The sequence below is a fragment of the Capsella rubella genome, unplaced genomic scaffold, assembly GCF_000375325.1.
Source record: "Capsella rubella cultivar Monte Gargano unplaced genomic scaffold, Caprub1_0 scaffold_4, whole genome shotgun sequence".
In the NCBI taxonomy this organism is placed as follows: Eukaryota; Viridiplantae; Streptophyta; class Magnoliopsida; order Brassicales; family Brassicaceae; genus Capsella; species Capsella rubella.
In genome coordinates, this window is record NW_006238920.1 from 9,190,668 (window position 1) to 9,209,351 (window position 18,684).

The 18,684-nt window shown below is 31.1% G+C and overlaps 2 protein-coding genes across 3 annotated transcripts; both read right to left on the reverse strand.

The window, feature by feature from the left end:
- Nucleotides 1-4,630: 4,630 nt before the first annotated feature.
- On the reverse strand, nt 4,631-5,917 carry LOC17889118 (ras-related protein RABA1h). The gene is made up of 2 exons (XM_006295498.2): nt 5,643-5,917; nt 4,631-5,182 (listed from the first exon to the last, which is right to left on the reverse strand). Exons 1-2 carry the CDS (start codon nt 5,861-5,863, stop codon nt 4,747-4,749), a joined length of 657 nt encoding a protein of 218 aa, XP_006295560.1. The 5' UTR covers nt 5,864-5,917; the 3' UTR covers nt 4,631-4,746.
- Nucleotides 5,918-9,646: 3,729 nt separating this feature from the next.
- On the reverse strand, nt 9,647-12,173 carry LOC17890110 (WUSCHEL-related homeobox 9). Of its 2 annotated transcripts, XM_023784497.1 has the most exons (4): nt 11,814-12,170; nt 10,852-11,700; nt 10,364-10,545; nt 9,647-9,914 (listed from the first exon to the last, which is right to left on the reverse strand). In XM_023784497.1, the coding sequence occupies exons 1-4, from the start codon at nt 11,938-11,940 to the stop codon at nt 9,909-9,911; spliced, it is 1,164 nt and encodes a 387-aa protein (XP_023640265.1). In that variant the 5' UTR covers nt 11,941-12,170; the 3' UTR covers nt 9,647-9,908. The 2 variants fall into 2 exon arrangements, with proteins under 2 accessions (XP_023640265.1, XP_023640264.1); XM_023784496.1 differs by lacking the exon at nt 9,647-9,914 and having other exon boundaries at nt 10,328-10,545; nt 11,814-12,173.
- Nucleotides 12,174-18,684: the final 6,511 nt, after the last annotated feature.

The window sequence follows — 18,684 nt, forward strand, 5'->3', positions numbered from 1 at the left end:
GTACAAGTTGTGAACATGTACAACATGCCCAACACTATATATTATTTTACTGACAAATTTATAACGAAAATAACACATGAAGCAAAATTCACAATTGTAAAATGTGAAAGTCAAATAAGTGAAAAAAGCAATGTGGGTTTGGTCGAGAGATAACACCATAAGTTGAACAGTAAGAAGTAGATATTTTTTGAATTAAAAGACAACTAATAAGGTGAGACTGAGACATAAATAAATAAATAACAAATGACTTGACAACATAGAAACTAAAAACTGTCCTTAGCCCTTCTTTTACATCTCTATCTATCTATCTTCTTCACACGTCCCTTTTTGATATTGAGTTATTTGCACGCGCTGTAACCATACTTTATTTTAGTTTTTTTTTCTCAAGAGGAATAAGAAGAAGAAACTTTTTTACCTTTTTTATTTTATTTTTCATTTTAAATTTGACTGATTACTATTTTCGGGCCTTTAAATCACAGCTTTAATCAGTTGTGTCAGTGCCACCCACCGCACTAAGATTGATTCATAATTACTTGGTGCGTTTTCAATTCACTTCTCATGCAATTTCAAATTTACTCCTTTTATTTTGGTTATTTATTTCACAAACCTAAAAACCCACAAATTACAAATTAGTAATATCAATAACATTTTCTGTTAGAGAGTTAGCAGTCACTGTAAAGGATTCTTAGCTTATATCGTATAATTGTCATTGCATTTTTTATTTTTATTTTTTTTACGTTGCATTTTCGATTTTTTCTTATTCAAAAACAAACAGTGAAATTATCATTGAATTTCATTTTCAAACGTGATATATATGATGTATATATGATGTACTCCAACAAGCTCAAAACACACAAATTTTTCCTTATTTACAGTAATACTGAAGTCCCCTTTTGTACGCACAAAAAAAAATGTAAATTGTCTATGGAATAATAAATATGTTTTCAATAATATGTAAATGTGAGTTTCAGTTTTGAACAACCTATATAGTATTATGAACGGGATTGAGGGACTATTTATATACAAACCAAAGAAATGTTGGCGAATTTAATTCATGTCAATATGTCATTAGTGCGACCATATAAACCGATATACCAAACAAAATATACTGCTACTATTACGTACTATCGAACTATTTGTATTTATGAGCTAATACTATATTTAAAAAATATATATATATATAAACGTACATATGTTAAAGCGAATTGATATGACCCCCTTTTATATTATATTAAAGCTGTAAGTTTTCATTGGTCAACTAAAAAGAAAATTACGTTTTTCTGAATTCTTGTAAGAAAAGGAAAGAATACGATTTCTGAATTTAATGGAACTTTTGACCGTCGTTGCTCACTTAAATTAAGAAGATGATGACATTAATGCTAATGTGATACTGAGAGAGAGAGAGAGAGAGAGGAGATGAGAATGCTAATTAAAGTACATAGGAAATTAAGAATAGTTAGACCATCTTAACAAAATCTTAAGCTAAATTTTTTTAGAAAATGATTATGACCATAAATTTATCACATTCAAATGTATTATAATGTATTTACAAAATGTACAATATAAAGAAGTATAAAATGTTAACTAAAATATATTTACGTTGGCTTCAAATTCAATGTCAGTTTTATATACGATAGATCTAGTAAGTTTATAATATATTTGCAGAGAGTACTACCAAAAAATAAATATATTTGCAGAGAACATAATATCCGACTTCATATATATATTTTGAAATTTTGGTTTTTTTAACCCAAAAAAATTTGAAATTTAGTGTGGATTTTAATTTTACTGTGCTTAAATTTGTTTAACCTATGAGTCCTAGCTAGTTTCCAGCAATAATTGATGACTAACTATATTTACAAGAATACAAAGTTACTTTTTGGGAGTTTCTCTATATATATCAAGACAGTAAAGTTAGAGATACAGATGATGATTATGACAAAAAAATATGATTAAAGAGGAAACTCGTGGCAAACCAATCACTGCTTAAACTTTTGGCAGTGAGCATATCTGAGTTCCTTTTTATTTTTATTTTGGTGTGTGTGTGTGTGTTAATGATGCAAAACCAGGGATTTTGCAGACTTGTGTTAGATGCTATGCTATGATGTAATCTTGGATAAATGAGCTTTAGGGTTTAATAAGTGACTTGTGTTGGGTTGTGTCTGCCCCACCGAGTTTAGTGGAACTCAATCAAATACTTTAAACTTTGATTACGAGGAAACTTTTTTTTTTAATATATATATTTCATATCACTTCTATCTTATTTTCTGTTACAAAGATATAGTAATACAGGTTAATAAATTATCCTAAGTGAAAGAAAACAAATATTGTTGGTAGATATTGTTTATCGCTAGTTGGTAGTGATGCAAAACATGGAGAATTTCAAAATTTATGAATATATCAATAAAACTAGAAAGAAATACAAGTTCTTTATTTCATAATGTAAAATTTATCATGAAATTCATCATGCATGCATAACAATGAAAAAAAACCACTCACATCATGAAAGGCAAACGCTATGACCCAATTTTTTAAAACACCAATTGATACACTTTCTAAATCAAGAATATAAAGTAACTTTCTCGTTTTTTTTTTTTTTTTTTTTTTTTTTTGTCAACAAACTTTTTCGTTTGTTATGTTTTTTTCTTTAATTTTATAGTCTTTTATTTTGGTCGAAACAAAGACTAATAAAATGTAATAGTACTACTACTAGTATTGCAAAAAAAAAAAAAAAACGTATAAAACTTGTAAGTCCTAAATTATATCATTAAGTGAATCTTAGCGAACTACCTCGTATCCAACTTAACTTAAACATCATAATGTCGGGCTCTTTGTTACGATCCAATAAAGTATTTCTCTCCAACTTTTTTTTTTCTTTTTTCCCATGTTAACTACACCAGGGCCTGGTAACCATGATTTAGGAAAAAAATGAGAAGGAATTTGACATTCCTCTTCATTCCTCAATTTTTTTACCATTTACAAGCAATCATTTTTCCACATCATTCCTCTACGTTCCTCACAAAATGAGGAACAATAGAAAAAAAATGTTCCTCCCCAAAATTGATGAGGAACAAATGGAACAAAAAAAAAATATTAAAATTCGTTTTTTATTTTAAAATAAATAAAAAAATATTTATTAATAATATTTTAATCTCATAATATAATATTTTTCATATTTTTATCATGTATTGACACTAAAAAATATTTTTGATATGAATTTCATGTTAAAAAATCTTACTATACATTATTTAAAATTTGTATGGATAGTAAAACATATTTAAGAGATGTTTATATCATAAATAACAAATAAAAAATTACTATAATCTATAATAGGTTAATATAAATTATTAATTTTTAACATTAAATATTTAAATTCATTCAAAAATATATTTTAAAATTAGTGTCAAAATCATTATATATAAATTATATCTAGTATTATTATTAAAAGTTGATTTATTTAATCAAATATATTATAAAAGATAGTGTTATTGTCTGGTTACCATTTATTATTTTGTTCTTCTCTGCATGTTTTCCTTTCATTCCTCAAAAGTTGTTTATTCCGTTCCGTATTGTTCTTTTTGTTCTTTTTCCTTTTGTTCCTCTAATGGTTACCAGTAGAAGCCCAGATTTGAGTGTTCGTGTGTTTGCTACAATGTAATAACTCTTTCATTTTCTTAAGTTATAATTCATTTGAAAATCATCACAGACTCCCCGTTCACTGTGTTCAAGATTGTGTATGCAACATACATCCCAAAGCCGAAACCGTGATAGAACCTCAAAAATTCAAAATCAAGAATCCAACTCAATATTAGTTTGACGATATTGCAATAATTAGTAGTATGACCAATCACCAATCCAGGATAATCTAATGGTTGATGTGTTTATATTCTTAGTTGAGAGACTATGATTTGAGTCGTTCTAATATCATTTCAATCATGATTGATTATTCTGTCTGATAAGAATACTTGTTTCCTGATTTGTTTCTACGACGCGTGAATTGTGATCAACCGATTATAAAAGAAAAAAGCATAATTACGTATAATAATTATCACAAAGAAAATAATATAGAAAACAATAATAGATCCCTAAACATGATTATAGGTTCCTTTGGGCCTTTAGAATGAATACTAGGACCAGTTATGTATTTCCTTTGTTATCGTTTTCAGACATACAGTACTTCAATATCACAGTTTAAACCGGACGGTTTGGCTCTTTTTTAAAACATAGCATATCTCTATCAAGTCGGTCTGCTTTTTGGGGACCAACGGACGTGTTTGATTGATTCACGTCGGCGTTGGTAATAGACACGTGACAAATCGATGTGAAGAAGATAGCGTTCATCATACTTTACCAAAATGGATTATAGACCTGTCGTTCTCTGTAATCAGAAGCTCTCGTGGCCCCTTTTTAGGTTTTTATCATACAGCCAAAGCCAAGAAAGAAACATGTCTTTTATTATTCTCTTTGATCTTGTTGAGAATATTTCACTCATAGTATATAATTCAAAATGTTAGTCAGATTGGTCTTCTCTTTTTCTATATGATCTTATGGGCTTTATGGTATACAACTATAGAGTTTTGGGCCTCTGATTTTTGCACTCTTCTTCTCAATCATATGTTCTTTTTCTCGCATGTTGTATTTTACATTGCACAGTTCTCTGTTTTTCACATTTGACTCGATATTGTAACGTTTCTATTACATGGAAAATAAACAATGAAAAAAAAGAAAAGGAAAAGCTCATTTATGCTATGTCGAGCAGCAACCCGGTTTCTTGACGGCTGAAACATCATCTCTGCTTCCAACGTTAATCATCTGTCCTTTAGGCAAAGCAGTGGTTGGATCATCTCCAGCATCGAGAGCCTTCTTGCTAACGACTCTGTAAATCTGAGTGAGAACCTCTGTGAAAGCGTTCTCGACATTTATAGCTTCCAGTGCAGAAGTCTCCATGAAGAAAGTGTTCTCTCTCTCCGCAAAATCTTTCACTTCATCCGTCGAGATGGCTCTGAGGTGACACAAATCAGCTTTGTTACCTACGAGCATAATCACAGTGTTTGCGTCTGTATGGTCTCTTAGCTCCTTTAACCATCTCTCAACGTTCTCGAATGTCACGTGCCTTGTCACGTCGTAGACTAGTAACGCACCAACGGCTCCGCGGTAATAAGCGCTCGTGATGGCTCGGTACCTAATTGCAAATGCTCACTGAGATTAATGGAACACATATACTCGAGCATAATTAAGGGTGACGATAAATTGTTATTAGAGGTGGATAATCTTGTTTCAGTATGGGGTTTTCAAGTTTTGGTTTTATGAAAACTAAAACCAAAAAGAAAAAAAGAAAATTTGTAGCTTTGATGTAACTTTGGTTTTCAAAGATAAAAGTAAATTAAGAATATAGATAACATTTTTTTTGACTTAATACAATATATATGTAACGTTATAACATATACCCTCAAAGATAAATAATTTTAGTAGCATTACGTCTACACTTTTTTGAACAAATTTATATTATATAATTGGTTGATCATGTTCGGGTACACTATATATAGTTTTGGATGATAACCGATCTTTCTATATATATACGCATTGGAATTTATATTTGATTCGTTTTGGTGTTATATGTTACACCAACAAATTATGAGTACCTTTCTTGGCCAGCGGTGTCCCATATCTGAGCTTTGACAATCTTGTCGTCGACTTGGATGCTACGTGTGGCGAACTCGACGCCTATGGTCGAGCGTGAGTCGTGGCTAAAGTCGTTTTTGGTGAATCGGGATAGCAGATTTGATTTTCCGACACCGGAATCTCCCGTTAAGACAACTTTGAAGAGGTAGTCATAATCGTCGTCAGCTTTATATGCTCCCATATCTGGTTGATATCCTTATGACGTTCCAAGAACTTTGGAAGACAGAGAAAAAAGTCCAATATCTGCAGATTGGTTTTTTGCTTTTTTGTGGGTTTTCTATTTTTTATTTTAACGTTTTTGTAAATTAGAGAAGAGACCAATATTGTTTACGAATGTTGAATTTTAGAAGAAGAGACAGAGACAATTCAGAGAAACAAGGATTATCCTCTATTTTACTGGTCTTATTAATTTTGGGATAGTCTAAATATATATAATCCAAGATTGATCTCGCAAAGGATCCTATAATATTTTGTGTGTTGATCTTTGCTTAGATTTTCTATTAAATGTATATTTTTAACTATAGCAAATATATTGCTAACGCAATTCCAAAACTTTGACTAAACCATGCGCATATTTTCTTATTTAAAATTTTAATTTATTTATTTGATTTTTTTTTTTGCATTGATTTAACATTAAAAATCAATTTCTAAAGTTTTCTTTTTGATTTATGGTTGACAAAAAAAAAATTCTTTAGATTTTTGATTGTTTTTTTACTTTGAATAAGCGAAAATGGATTTTAGTACTATTTAAAGGTTTTGTATTAATTTGAACTTACACAAAATTCAAAACAGTTTAATCCACAACCTAAACTTGTGTACAAATAAAAAATTCAAAGGTTTGGTCCAATACATACATATATATATCCCCAAATGAATTTAAAATATGTTCCACTTAATGGAATTCAAGATTGTAAATTATAATTTGAAGTCAATTTGGTTCATTTTTATAATAACGGGAATTTGGTATTAAATTTTTTGCTCCCTCATGTGCCATGCTTGGGACATTTCCATCACTTTATTCTGTTTTTTTTCAATATTTTTTTATATAAATCTTGTCAAGTTAGTTGTTACCACTAGTCAGCAGATAACATTACACAAAAAAATATGGTTAAACTAATTTTTGAGAAGTTTTGGCCTGAAAACGTTTGAAAATAGATCCTTTTGGTTAATAACATTTTCATGTATGGCATCCCGACAACTAGATTCCTAAAATGAGAAAATCACCCTCAAATCCTAGATGTTAACCACATATCATATAAACCATGTCACCCAATACCTTATATACATGCCCAAGCTCTAAGCCTTAATTTAACTACATAGACTGTGAAAGATTATATATACAGTGGAGTACTTATTGGAAAGTTTCCTACTTAGAAAAAAACTTTGAGCCTTCTCCCTTCCATGTCCAAATCTCTATGTTTATAAAGTAGTTAATCCTTAGTTATCTTTTAGAAGTTAAAAAACCATACATTACTAGATTACAAAATCTATTAATTAGTTACTACTTGTGAATATTGTATTATCCTACCAAAATTCAAGAATGGTTTTGAAGCTAACAAGGTGAAACCGTCCCATACTAAACTTATTTAATTTAAGATATTGTATAAATAAAAAATTTAAAGGTGATAGAAATCTAAAAAATATTAAAAATTACTGAAAACAGAAAACAATGTGGTTAGAAAATGTATATGGTCAAGGAAAGTGTCTTGTGAGAAAACAACAAAATCACAAATTATAAACTCTAACTAGTTTTCTGTAATAAAGCCTTGTCCAAATTCAAACATAGTAGTCCCAAATCCTTATATACAGATATATAAACGTTAGAAACAGTAATTATTTTGACTAAAAAGAACTTCACATTTATTACAACTTAATGATAAAGTTGTGATTTTCTTTAATCATGATATTCATACGACCAACGACTCTACGAGCGAGGTTACAAGATACTGCAAACATGAACTCTAGTTGTAGTAGATTCATAAATGTTAACCTTATCATTCGCAATATCTCGCTTGCATTACAAGAGATCTAAATCATTCAACATCTTGAGCTATTATATCCAAAAAAATGTAAAAAATAAATAAAATAAAAGAAAACTGAGAGAGAGGAGGGAGTGAAGATGGAGTGCGTGTCATATGAATATGATTCATGATGAGGAGAAAAGAGTTAAGATACTGTTGTGTCAGTTTTTGGACGTAAGAGAAACTTTGTCCCACTTGTTGGTGAATCCACAGTTCCTCTGGTCAACACTCTTCTGAACCTATAAATTTTTTGTTTGTCTCTTTCTAATTAGCTTTCTATTTTCTTTCTTTCTTGTCACTTCATAGATTTCTATATACACTCTTTAACCTCATTTAAAACTCACGACAAAACTTCTAAATTGCGATCGTAATTTTCTACTTTGATTTGCCAATAGTTCCTTTTTAAACACAACAATATAGATTTGGTTCCGTTATGATATTATTATGTTACTATACATAGCTTTTTGTTTCACCCGCAGTGTCACTACACATAGTTAAGGGTTTAGTTTTGTCATTTCGGGAAATAATTAAGTTCACACGGCAGCGTAGACAGTGACAACCATTTGTCCGTACGGACAATCAGATTTCCAAACAAAATGACAACTTATTCTTAATTTGGTGGATATGTTTGTACGACGACATGATAAATAAAGTTTCGTATAACAAAATTTAACCATATAGTATAATGTAACATTTACGGCTAGAATTGCATACTGAATTATGATATGTTGCATTGTCGTAAATTATAAACTGCACATGTTCAAGTTTCTGCAGGTTTAATTAATAAATGAATAGAATATGTTGTTTCGTATAAAGAAAATAAACAATAAACTTATAAAAAAGCATGAAGGGTAAATGTAAAGATAACGTCAAAAAGCGACAAGATGAAGGAAACAGTCAAACAGTAGAAAGATAGAACTGTAGGACCATGTTTTTTATTGAGAAACATTTGTGTGATTTGATATTACATTTTCATTATGCCTTTTTGACATCTGATTTGATTTGATCTAACAAAGCCCCTATCTAGCTAGACCTTCTTTGCATTCAACTACAATTATTTCACGTACTCACGTTTTTATTCTCTTTATTTAACTTGAAAAATACATGTAGGTAGTTTTTGTATAACTCCTTAACGTAGCAGTGAGTAAATTTAAATATTAACATCATGATGAATTCATAGTTAAAACTTGAAAGCAAAGAATCATATCAACTGATTGTCAAAAAAAACTCTGTTTCCTAACTTTGTTACGTTACTTATTCCTTTGCGGAAAAGAAAAAATATTGTTTTGTATGCTGTAAAATATTCAGACTTATATCTTATGATAGACTATTCGTAATTGGTAGTAATATTTATTATTTATATGATTTTTTTTTTCTTACTTCAGATTTTTTTTTCTTTTCAGAATTTGATTACATGCATATACTGTAATGTGTAGTTCAAAGCATCATGTACTTCTATCAAAAGTAACTGAAACGATTTTATTTTTTTGCAGTATTATCATTTCACACATTTTAATTTTAATTTTTTTTTTTTACAAAATCATCTATGTACTCAAAAACATTTCCTAAAATTTTGAATTAAACAGAGTTTTTGGGAATAGAATACTTATTTCTTAATTGTTTTTTTAAAAATAAAAAATTAACTCAAAAGCTCTTATAGTTTATAATTCATAACAAATATATACATAGTATTTGTAAGTGTAACGTTTTTAATCCCCCGGGATTAAAGTGAGAAATATCACCTCACCTCACGTGAACTGAAGTCAAAGTTCCCTACTTCCCGCAAGTAAACCTTACACCGCAGGTCCGCAGTCTAAACACTAAACATAACGCATGACCTAATTTTACTTTCACATTGGTTGATGTGAAGCTTCTCTATTACTCATCACCATATTATATCTCATTGTTTAACGATTCCTAATATACTAGTATAAACATTCAGATGATCAGGAAACAGAAACATTAATATTATAGATTATTGAAATAAGAATGAAACACACACAGCATATGTTGGTCAACAATCTAACGAAAGAGTTTTGTGAATGTTGTCCGAAACTCATACATCACACCGTCACAATAGGTACGTAACAGATGAAACCCATATATCTTATAAAATCTTATCTAACATTTAAGCTTACGTGCGAGAGATGGTGAAAGAAAGAGACAGGTCTTAATTTCTTCTTCAAACTCAAATCTCCCACACGACTAGATCTGCAAAAGCAGAAACGATACCTCGAAATTAAAATCGACATAAATAATCATATATACACACACATGCAGGCACATCCTCCGAAAATATGTTAGTATTAGAATTTATACTACAAAAGTCAAAAAACACGAAGGCCAAAAAAAAAAAGAAAAGAGAAAAAATAAAACCCAATGAATGCTCTAAAGCGCAAGGTGTGTGTGTGTAATTAAATTAAATTGAGTCAACAATGTTGACCTAAGCCAAACAACATGTCTCTCGCATGCATTTATCCATTTTAGATCCCAATGAAGAAATAAACTAGTATAGATCTGTATAAACAAATATTGTATAGCCATTAATTAAGTATTCGTTACACTATACTTTATTGATCCTATAGAGTAGTATCTAGCTATAGTGAAGTGAATGTAAACCTTAATTAGTGTAACAAAGGTAGATAGAGATGAAACAATACCAGATAGTATGACCCTCCGTGTTGAAGAGGGTGAAGAGCGACGCCATATTCATCGGTGACAATGGGCTGACCAGCAGAATTAATGAGCACAACTTCTTCCCCAAATGCATCTCTCACATTGAACGGTCCAGGGCTCACTTCAAGCTCCATTTCATTGATGAACACCCTTATTTTCGCCCCCGCTGCATTCGATTTAACAGTGGTTATCCCATTATTTCATGTTAGTATAATTATAACTATATGTTAACACTATCTATACAAAACAACCATGTTAACCTCAAACAAACTATTTTTTTTTAAAAGAGAGAAAGAGGGTATATACAACTAAATAATCATACATACTAATAAACAAAAAGGTCTTTAAAAAGATTTATCCTGATCAATGTGTTCCTTCCATCGTTGACACGCAATTAATGTATCAAAACTGTGGAGTAAAAATTTAACATAATGAATAAAAAAGATAGATTACATTATATATATCAAAATACCTTGAACTTGAAGCTGGTCCGAAGTTGATGGGACAGTAGCGAGAGAGTGCGAAGTGGTAATAGTAGTAGTAGTAGAAGTAGTGGGAGGAACATGAAGCATGATGTTATTGTTGTTGTTGTAAGAAGATATTTGTTGACTAGTAGTAGCGTAACAAAGTTGAGGCTGTGGCAGCTGCAGCATCTTCATCCTCATTTCTTCATCTTCTTTCTCACTCAAGTGTTGATGATGATGAGTTCCGTAACTCACACTACCGTTCATGATCTCACTCAGCAGGAGTCCGGTACATGGACCCAACGTTGGAGCCGGTTTTTGTTGCTCGGTCATATCACCGGAGAGAAACCCTAATTGGGAAGAGACGGCGATACCTTCAAACCCTCCGACGGTGGAAACGGGAAAGAGAAAGGCCGCTTCAGGTGGAAACATCCCCATCATTTGAGTACTACCCAGAGAGAGATTAGTGTTGTTCTTGTTCTTGTTTTTGCGGGGCTTGGTGGATTTGGAGGAGGACGAGGAGGAGGAAGAGGAAGAGGAAGCCGAGTTTGCTGAGGAAAGAGGTTGCTGTTGTGGTTGTGGTTGTGGCTGTGGCTGCGGTTGAGGGAGAGAGTGTTTTGAATGGTTGTGGAGGAGGCGGAGTTTGTGTTTACTACGGGACTTGCGGTTTTGGAACCAGTAGAAGACGTTGGCGTCACCGACTTGGCCGTATTCTTGAAGCTGAGCCCTAATCCTCCTGATCTCCTCTCTCGGTGGATTCACCATCCCTGAGTTAAAGATTGCTTCAAGTATCCGAATCTGCTCTGGCTTTGGATTCCATCTCGGCTTTGGCTCTGGACTTCTCTCCACCTCACACCCTTTTTTGTGGACAAACCGTAAATAGATCACATCTCGTCAGATAAGAGTTCTTATGAAAAAAAAAGTTTAGTATCAATTGGTAAAAAATATATAAAAGAAAAAGTAGAAGGACCTGAAGAGAAGGGAGAAGATCGGTGGGAAGCAGAAGGCAAGAGAGGAGAGTTGATGTCGTGTTGCCATTGATGGGGATGAGGTTTGGACTTGAACATGCTTGGCCAGTGTCTATTCGAGGAAGCCATAACTAATTTAACTCGATTCGGAAGAACACCGATGTATGTGTATGCATATGATGATGATGATGATTGATGTTTTTGAATGATGATGTGATGATGATGTGATGTGTCAAAAAGAGAGGAGGAAGAAGAGTCAGGGAACAGAATGGCTAATGGGAAGATAATAAAAATGTGAATAGGGCAAAAGGGTTACGACCTCTTTCTCTCCCTCTTATAATCTCTCTTCACCTACCCAACCCCTCTCTACATTATATATTCATCTCTTTTACTTCAATTTAATTCATTCAAAGCCTCTCTCACCCGTATTTCTATACTACACCACTTTTCATCCTCTCTCTATGTATATGTATTAAATCATACGTATATGTTTATTTATATCATTATATCAAAAGACAAAAAAAAAAAAAAACTTTCATTAGTTGAAACTATCACTACTTCTCTTGTTTTGGGAAGCACAATTGAATTAGAGAAGTAGGGCTCTGGGCTCCCATGAACCACTGTTTTCATTTCGTTTTATTATTCCTAACTTCAGTCAAAAACTATGAGGGTGGCAAACAACAAGAATTATGATCTAATTTATTTGAGATTTTTTTCATTATAAAAAAGGGTCTTTAAGCTTGGCATGGGTCAAAATTTTAATTAAGATAGGTTAAGAGTTGTTTAACAATTTAAGGAATCTCGTGCGAGTTGTATATATTCAAAAAGGCATTTAACATTTAACATTTAAAAAATAAAACAATTTTAGTGTTTAAACTTTAAAGTGCGTTAAATTGTGTTAGTCGGCGACTAGTCTACTGCTAACGTTGTTAAATCACTGATGGATTTGACCAACACTTCAATAACAAATAGACAATTTTGGAAATCCTAAATGCCTTCAACAGTCATTTGATTAGTTGTATATTGTATCTATTTTGTTTTCCTTCGATTATATAAAAGCATTATAATTCACCATTATTGAATAATAGGTTTTTGTCAAAACTTATATAAGAACAAATTCAATTTCTATACCCTTTCTGATAATTTTGTTTTTCATTTTTTTAGTACTATTTCAACAAAACACTTTTTTTTTTAAAGTATATTACATGGAATAGTATATATATATTATACTTAGATAAAAGAGCCTCTTTCCATGATTTTTTTTGCTTGCAGTTCTCGCATTTGTCCAATCCGATCACTTTAACTTGTCGCATATTCATTTTATCTATTTCGTAGACAAATATTGGCAAAACCGTATTCACACTATCTAATAAACTACTTTGAGTGTGAGAGAGCTTCATTAGTTGGAGTTATCCATAAACCTTGTTTCTCACCCAAATGAGGATAGTATGCAAAATGTTTAGTACTACCGTTGAATAATTAATCGTTTTATGTTTTACCATATACCACAAGTTTATGCGAAAATTATTTTTTTTTAAAAACTAATTACGTTATATAGATTTAGAGAATGAGTGCTGAATTCGTCATTTTATGCAATGGTAAATAAAGTACACAATTCCTCTAGCTCTAGTTAAAAACAGTAAGAAGAGATCGGAAGACACTCAAAGTAATCATTAATGCAAACCCATGCCTATCTTCCTTACAGTACTCTCTCTTGCATTAAAATCCAAACTGCTTCTGCAGTTCAAACGTACGAACTCAAAAATTTCTTCAGAAATTGAAACAACAGATTCTTTGAAAGTGATCCATGTTTGGTTCTGCACTAGGATTTTTCTCCTTTTTTTTTTTCTCTTCTGACATCTCAAGAAAACATTAAATAGAACCAAACAGAAAGATTGTAAATTTTAACTTCTTTTCTCACATTTGATTTATTAGTATATATATAATACTTCGGAAAACAAGTATTAATGGGGAAAATACGAATTTTTAAGAAGTTAAGATGGGTGGTGCATGGTGTATGAAATTAAGGTTGTTTTTTTTCTTTTCTGAATTGACTCGAGGGTCTTTGTTGATGATCGTTCTCATTAATAATGTATTAACAATTTCTTCAGTTTCTTTCTGAAGTATCACAAGATTATTTTCGTACGCTTTTATTTCCAAGATAAACGAAATGCTAGCTTTATCTTATTATATTACCAAATTGTATAGGCCAATGTTAAACAAGTCATAGTTTATAAAATTTCTCTAACTCAAAACAACATGCAACATCTCTATATAATGTACAACACCACACCAGTTATATATCCGCGTAAATATACTTTTTTAAAGTCTCATAGCCAAAGCCAATTTCATTAAAATGTTCTAAGCAAAACAAAAATATATTTATTACTAGTCTTATTTTATAAGAAGACACTAAAATACTTTTATTACTAGTATTGGGTATTATATGAAGTGAAATACTTTAATTAAAAAATAGAATATATGTTGAGGTGTGTTGGTGCTCGGGCCATTGCAGCTTAACTTCAGCTGAGGAATCAGGAAATGGAGATCAATGCAACAATTTAAATATCTATATATCCGTATATGCTCATGAAACCATAAAACAATTCGTTTAGATATATATCAAAGCAAAAGAATAAACAATTTACTAACGATCTTATACAAAGATGACCAGCATCCATAACTATGAACATACCAACACAGAACAACCTGATTTTTTTTTGTCTACGTAGATTTTTCTTATCTGGTTATAAGAAAATAATTTTAAAATTTTATCATTTCAAAGGCTATTGGATTGGGTTAATTTGTTACTCATCTTTTCATATATAACAGAGATCGGCACACTCTTTGAATTCTATATATGTTGTAGTATGTAAAAACGTTTAATTTGCTTAGGTATACATTTTAGTTTTCTTTTCAACCCAAAAAAAAAAACACAAGTTATTTTCTTTCAAACACAAGTTATTAGAAAATATTATTGGCGTCATGGAGGAACCCTAGATTTCAGTGGGATGCTCAAACAGCAATCAATTTGACATGTGTTTTACATATTGGGACCACTACTACGACACAAGCGAATGAAAACCTTAAAAGCTCAACAAAAGTACTTCCAACTTTTTTTTTATATATTGGAAAATAAATATTGTATTTTCTTTGTACCCAAGAAATTCCATAACTTAATTTATCAACGTTTGGATGTATATTTTCTTCTAATCATAAATCAAGATATGTTCTAAATATTTGTATCTTTCTAGAAAAAGATTTGTATATATTTAAAACAAACCGTAAAAAATAATCATGTATATATATAGTTTTAAACCACACGGTTTCAAACCAAAATATTAAATTTGTCATTATATTGAATATATGGATACAAATATTAAATATTTCAGAAATTGAGCTTATTCTTAATTTATACGAAAGTAAGACAAAAAGGAAATGAAATTAGAAAGAGGCAGATAGCTACACATGAAATCATCCTCTATACAGTTTAAAAATGAGCATGACACACAATATGTGAAGTTAGCACTTAGCACAAAGTGCGGAGAAGTGATCTCATCCATCAATTTCCTAAGCTGCCACTTTCACTTGTACTGGATGATTAAAACAGATGTACGTGCGCGTCTCGTTTATCTTTTGAATTCCAAATGCTCATATAGTAATTATTTTAGAGTCAAATATATATTATATAGATATATTTGCGTCATATATATATGTCGTACATGTTAGCTAGGAGCAATTATTTATGGGGGGGTGGGGGAGTGATGGATGAGTGATCCATACCGAGTAGTAGTACTGAGGCGATAAGTGTTTGATTGTTTTAATAAATAAGAGGAGAGTTTTAAAAGTGTTTCTATTTTTGGTTTTCATCTTCCTTCCGGAATCAATCGTTTGCTTCTTATGCTACACCCCAATTTGTCCCTCACCAAAACTGACAAGAAAATGTACGACCACTACTTGTTAGCTTGAAAGCTAATCATATCACCTTAATTGAGTTATTCATTCCTCATATAGTGCTTTTAACATCTACTTAGCTCCAAGATATCGTGCGGATGTGCTATTATGACATTTCAAGATGTGAGAAAATTGACATATATGTACAACTATATATTATATATGAATTTACAAATTAAATTATTTTTCATGATACACGATTCACCGTGATTGAATTTGAAGCAATATGTTAAACAAATATTATATATAAATATGGCTAGCTAAACGACGACCAAGAAATTAAAGACTTTGCTTTATGGAACTCACTGATCGAATGCTTTGATATTATAGATGATACTTGTATAGCCTATCATTATATTTTATATGTTGGGAGTGATGCATTAAATGAAAGGTACATAGAGAGGGAGCAAGAGAAATGGGTTATAGGAAAGAGAGGTTGTAAGATTGTAAGCTAAAATTGCGCTCATTTTTTGCAGTCTCACTAAATGCTCTCTCCCCCATTAGTAAATACACCCAACATGCCTTCTCTTCAATGCCCTAATTTCCCTTCACATGCAAATTTCCCCAATTTCCACTCCTGTTTTTGTTATCCTTGTTTTCTTGTTTATTATTAGGTTTTATAAAAAAAAATTTGTTTATTACCAAAACAAAATGCGTAATCTTCTTTTAATAACTACAAATCCAATATTTTCTTCTCTTCAACCATTCTACCAAACTTGACAAAGACTATAATATGACTATGAATAGATCAAAACAATTGCTTTTTTTTTTTGCATGTACTAAATATTCATCTCCCGGATATTATCAAATTTACAATTACAATGCATCAAATATAGTTTCATCATTAAATTAGACAATAATACAATATAATTTATAAGCACAGTTTAAAAAATCCATACGTAGCGCACACACTAGTCTAGTTCCTATAAAAAATGAAATGCCAAGTACATGCTAAGCCGTGCGTAGTATTCTAGAATTAAAAAAAAAGTTTCTAATTCAATAAATTTTTGGGGAGTATAGTATAGCTTATCTTCAAAACATGATATATTGAACTATTGAAGACTCAGATAAAGAGGATTGGCATTCCTCTTGTTCTTCGAATGCATTTGTTCAAATTTATTGCATCCATATTGATGTTCACGACTTGTTTTGTAAATTTCTAAAAATCTTGGACGATGTGAGACAAGCCTCCGATTTACTACTCAGCCAAAACGATTATACAGGCTGAAGGTCAAGTTAGATTGTTGAACAACTTGAATAGCGAGTCGGTGGCAAAGATGGCAGTGGATGGTAGCTGACACTACAAAGATCGCCATCACGATGTCAACATGCATTCATATATGTTTCCATATGTTTGAATGCACCATGTATTATAATTGATACTATGATACTTTAAAGTAGTTCTTTTTATGATAATATTCTTACATGACTCGATTCTAGCTAGTATATAACACTAGGATTTTACGTATTTTGTCGTAGACTTAATATATACGTGCAAACAATTCATTGCAGAATATAGAAATGTTAAGTATCTGATGAATCTTTGATGTTGTGCATCTTAAATTCTTAAGGCGTTTACTTAGTTGTTGACCAAAGATGGAGAAAATAAATTTGTTAAATTAATCTCATCGGGAATAAGTGAAACGTATATGAAAAGCCTATGAATCAGTGACCACTAATCTCACACGTGTATAATGAACTATAGAACAAGCTTGTTTATTTGTGTGTACGTTAAACATCAATTTCCTAAGTAAGAGAGATTAGTTTCGAGAAACATCCTCTTATAGGATCGAGAGTAGTCCAAAGAAAATAGAATTCCTAGCAACATTCTCTCAAGTTTACTTGTATGACATTCTATAATAAAAAATGTCAAATGACATAACTAATATATAAAGCTTACATTATTCTAATATTGTTTGGATTAATTAACAGAACTAGTAAAAAAATCCTCTAATGCATTGGGATTAGAATTTAGAGGGGTTTAACGAATGAGAATGTTTAGAGTATTATTGTTTTCTAATACTTGGGACTAGATCACAAACATAGTGATATTAATATATATATTACCTGATACAAACAACCAAGTCATTTGATAATGTGAGTCAAATATATCACTATATTGCGACAACATGCTGAAGTATTGTAGCCCACATACAACCCACATACAACCCACATACAACCTACGAAAATGTAGAAGATCAATGTTTGGGGTAAAACTAATTAGAACGATTCAGACACAAACCTCATTTCACTCTAGTATGTCACTTAAGACATGCACAATTTTCTCATTTGTTTATATTATACTGAATTTGATCTCTAACTCGTAAGGGTTTTCAGTTTCATCCATATTAATTTTGGTACCGCTGATCTGAATTCATTTAGACATTCCTGCTTGTTCCGTGCGTAAGGTAACTGATGACTTTATATCACTTAGCTTCTTAAGGAGATCTGAGCTTTAATTTGATCCCATACCTATAAACAATATGTCTGTAAATCTTTTAACTGAAATCAAATATCATTAAACATACTCTTAACTAACTTACATAAGATTATTTGGTCAATGTGAACAACGAAAAAAAAACGATTAAAGCATATCTAATGTGTCACTCTACTATGATGTTCTTAAGACCAAACAGCTGAAAAGTCGACTAAGTGGCCACATATCTAACTTAGATAATCTAAGAAACAGCTTCCTAATTAATTTGATTTAGTATGTGAACAAAATTTAGTTAACAATTCGGGCATTTGGTCTAGTGGTATGATTCTCGCTTTGGGTGCGAGAGGTCCCGAGTTCGATTCTCGGAATGCCCCATTGAACTTTTTTAAAATAATGTGTGTTCTGAATACCGAGCTCAATTGTATGAGAGACTTGTGTTTTGGTGCAAGTTTTCAAAGATGATCATGTTCAAGACAAAGTCC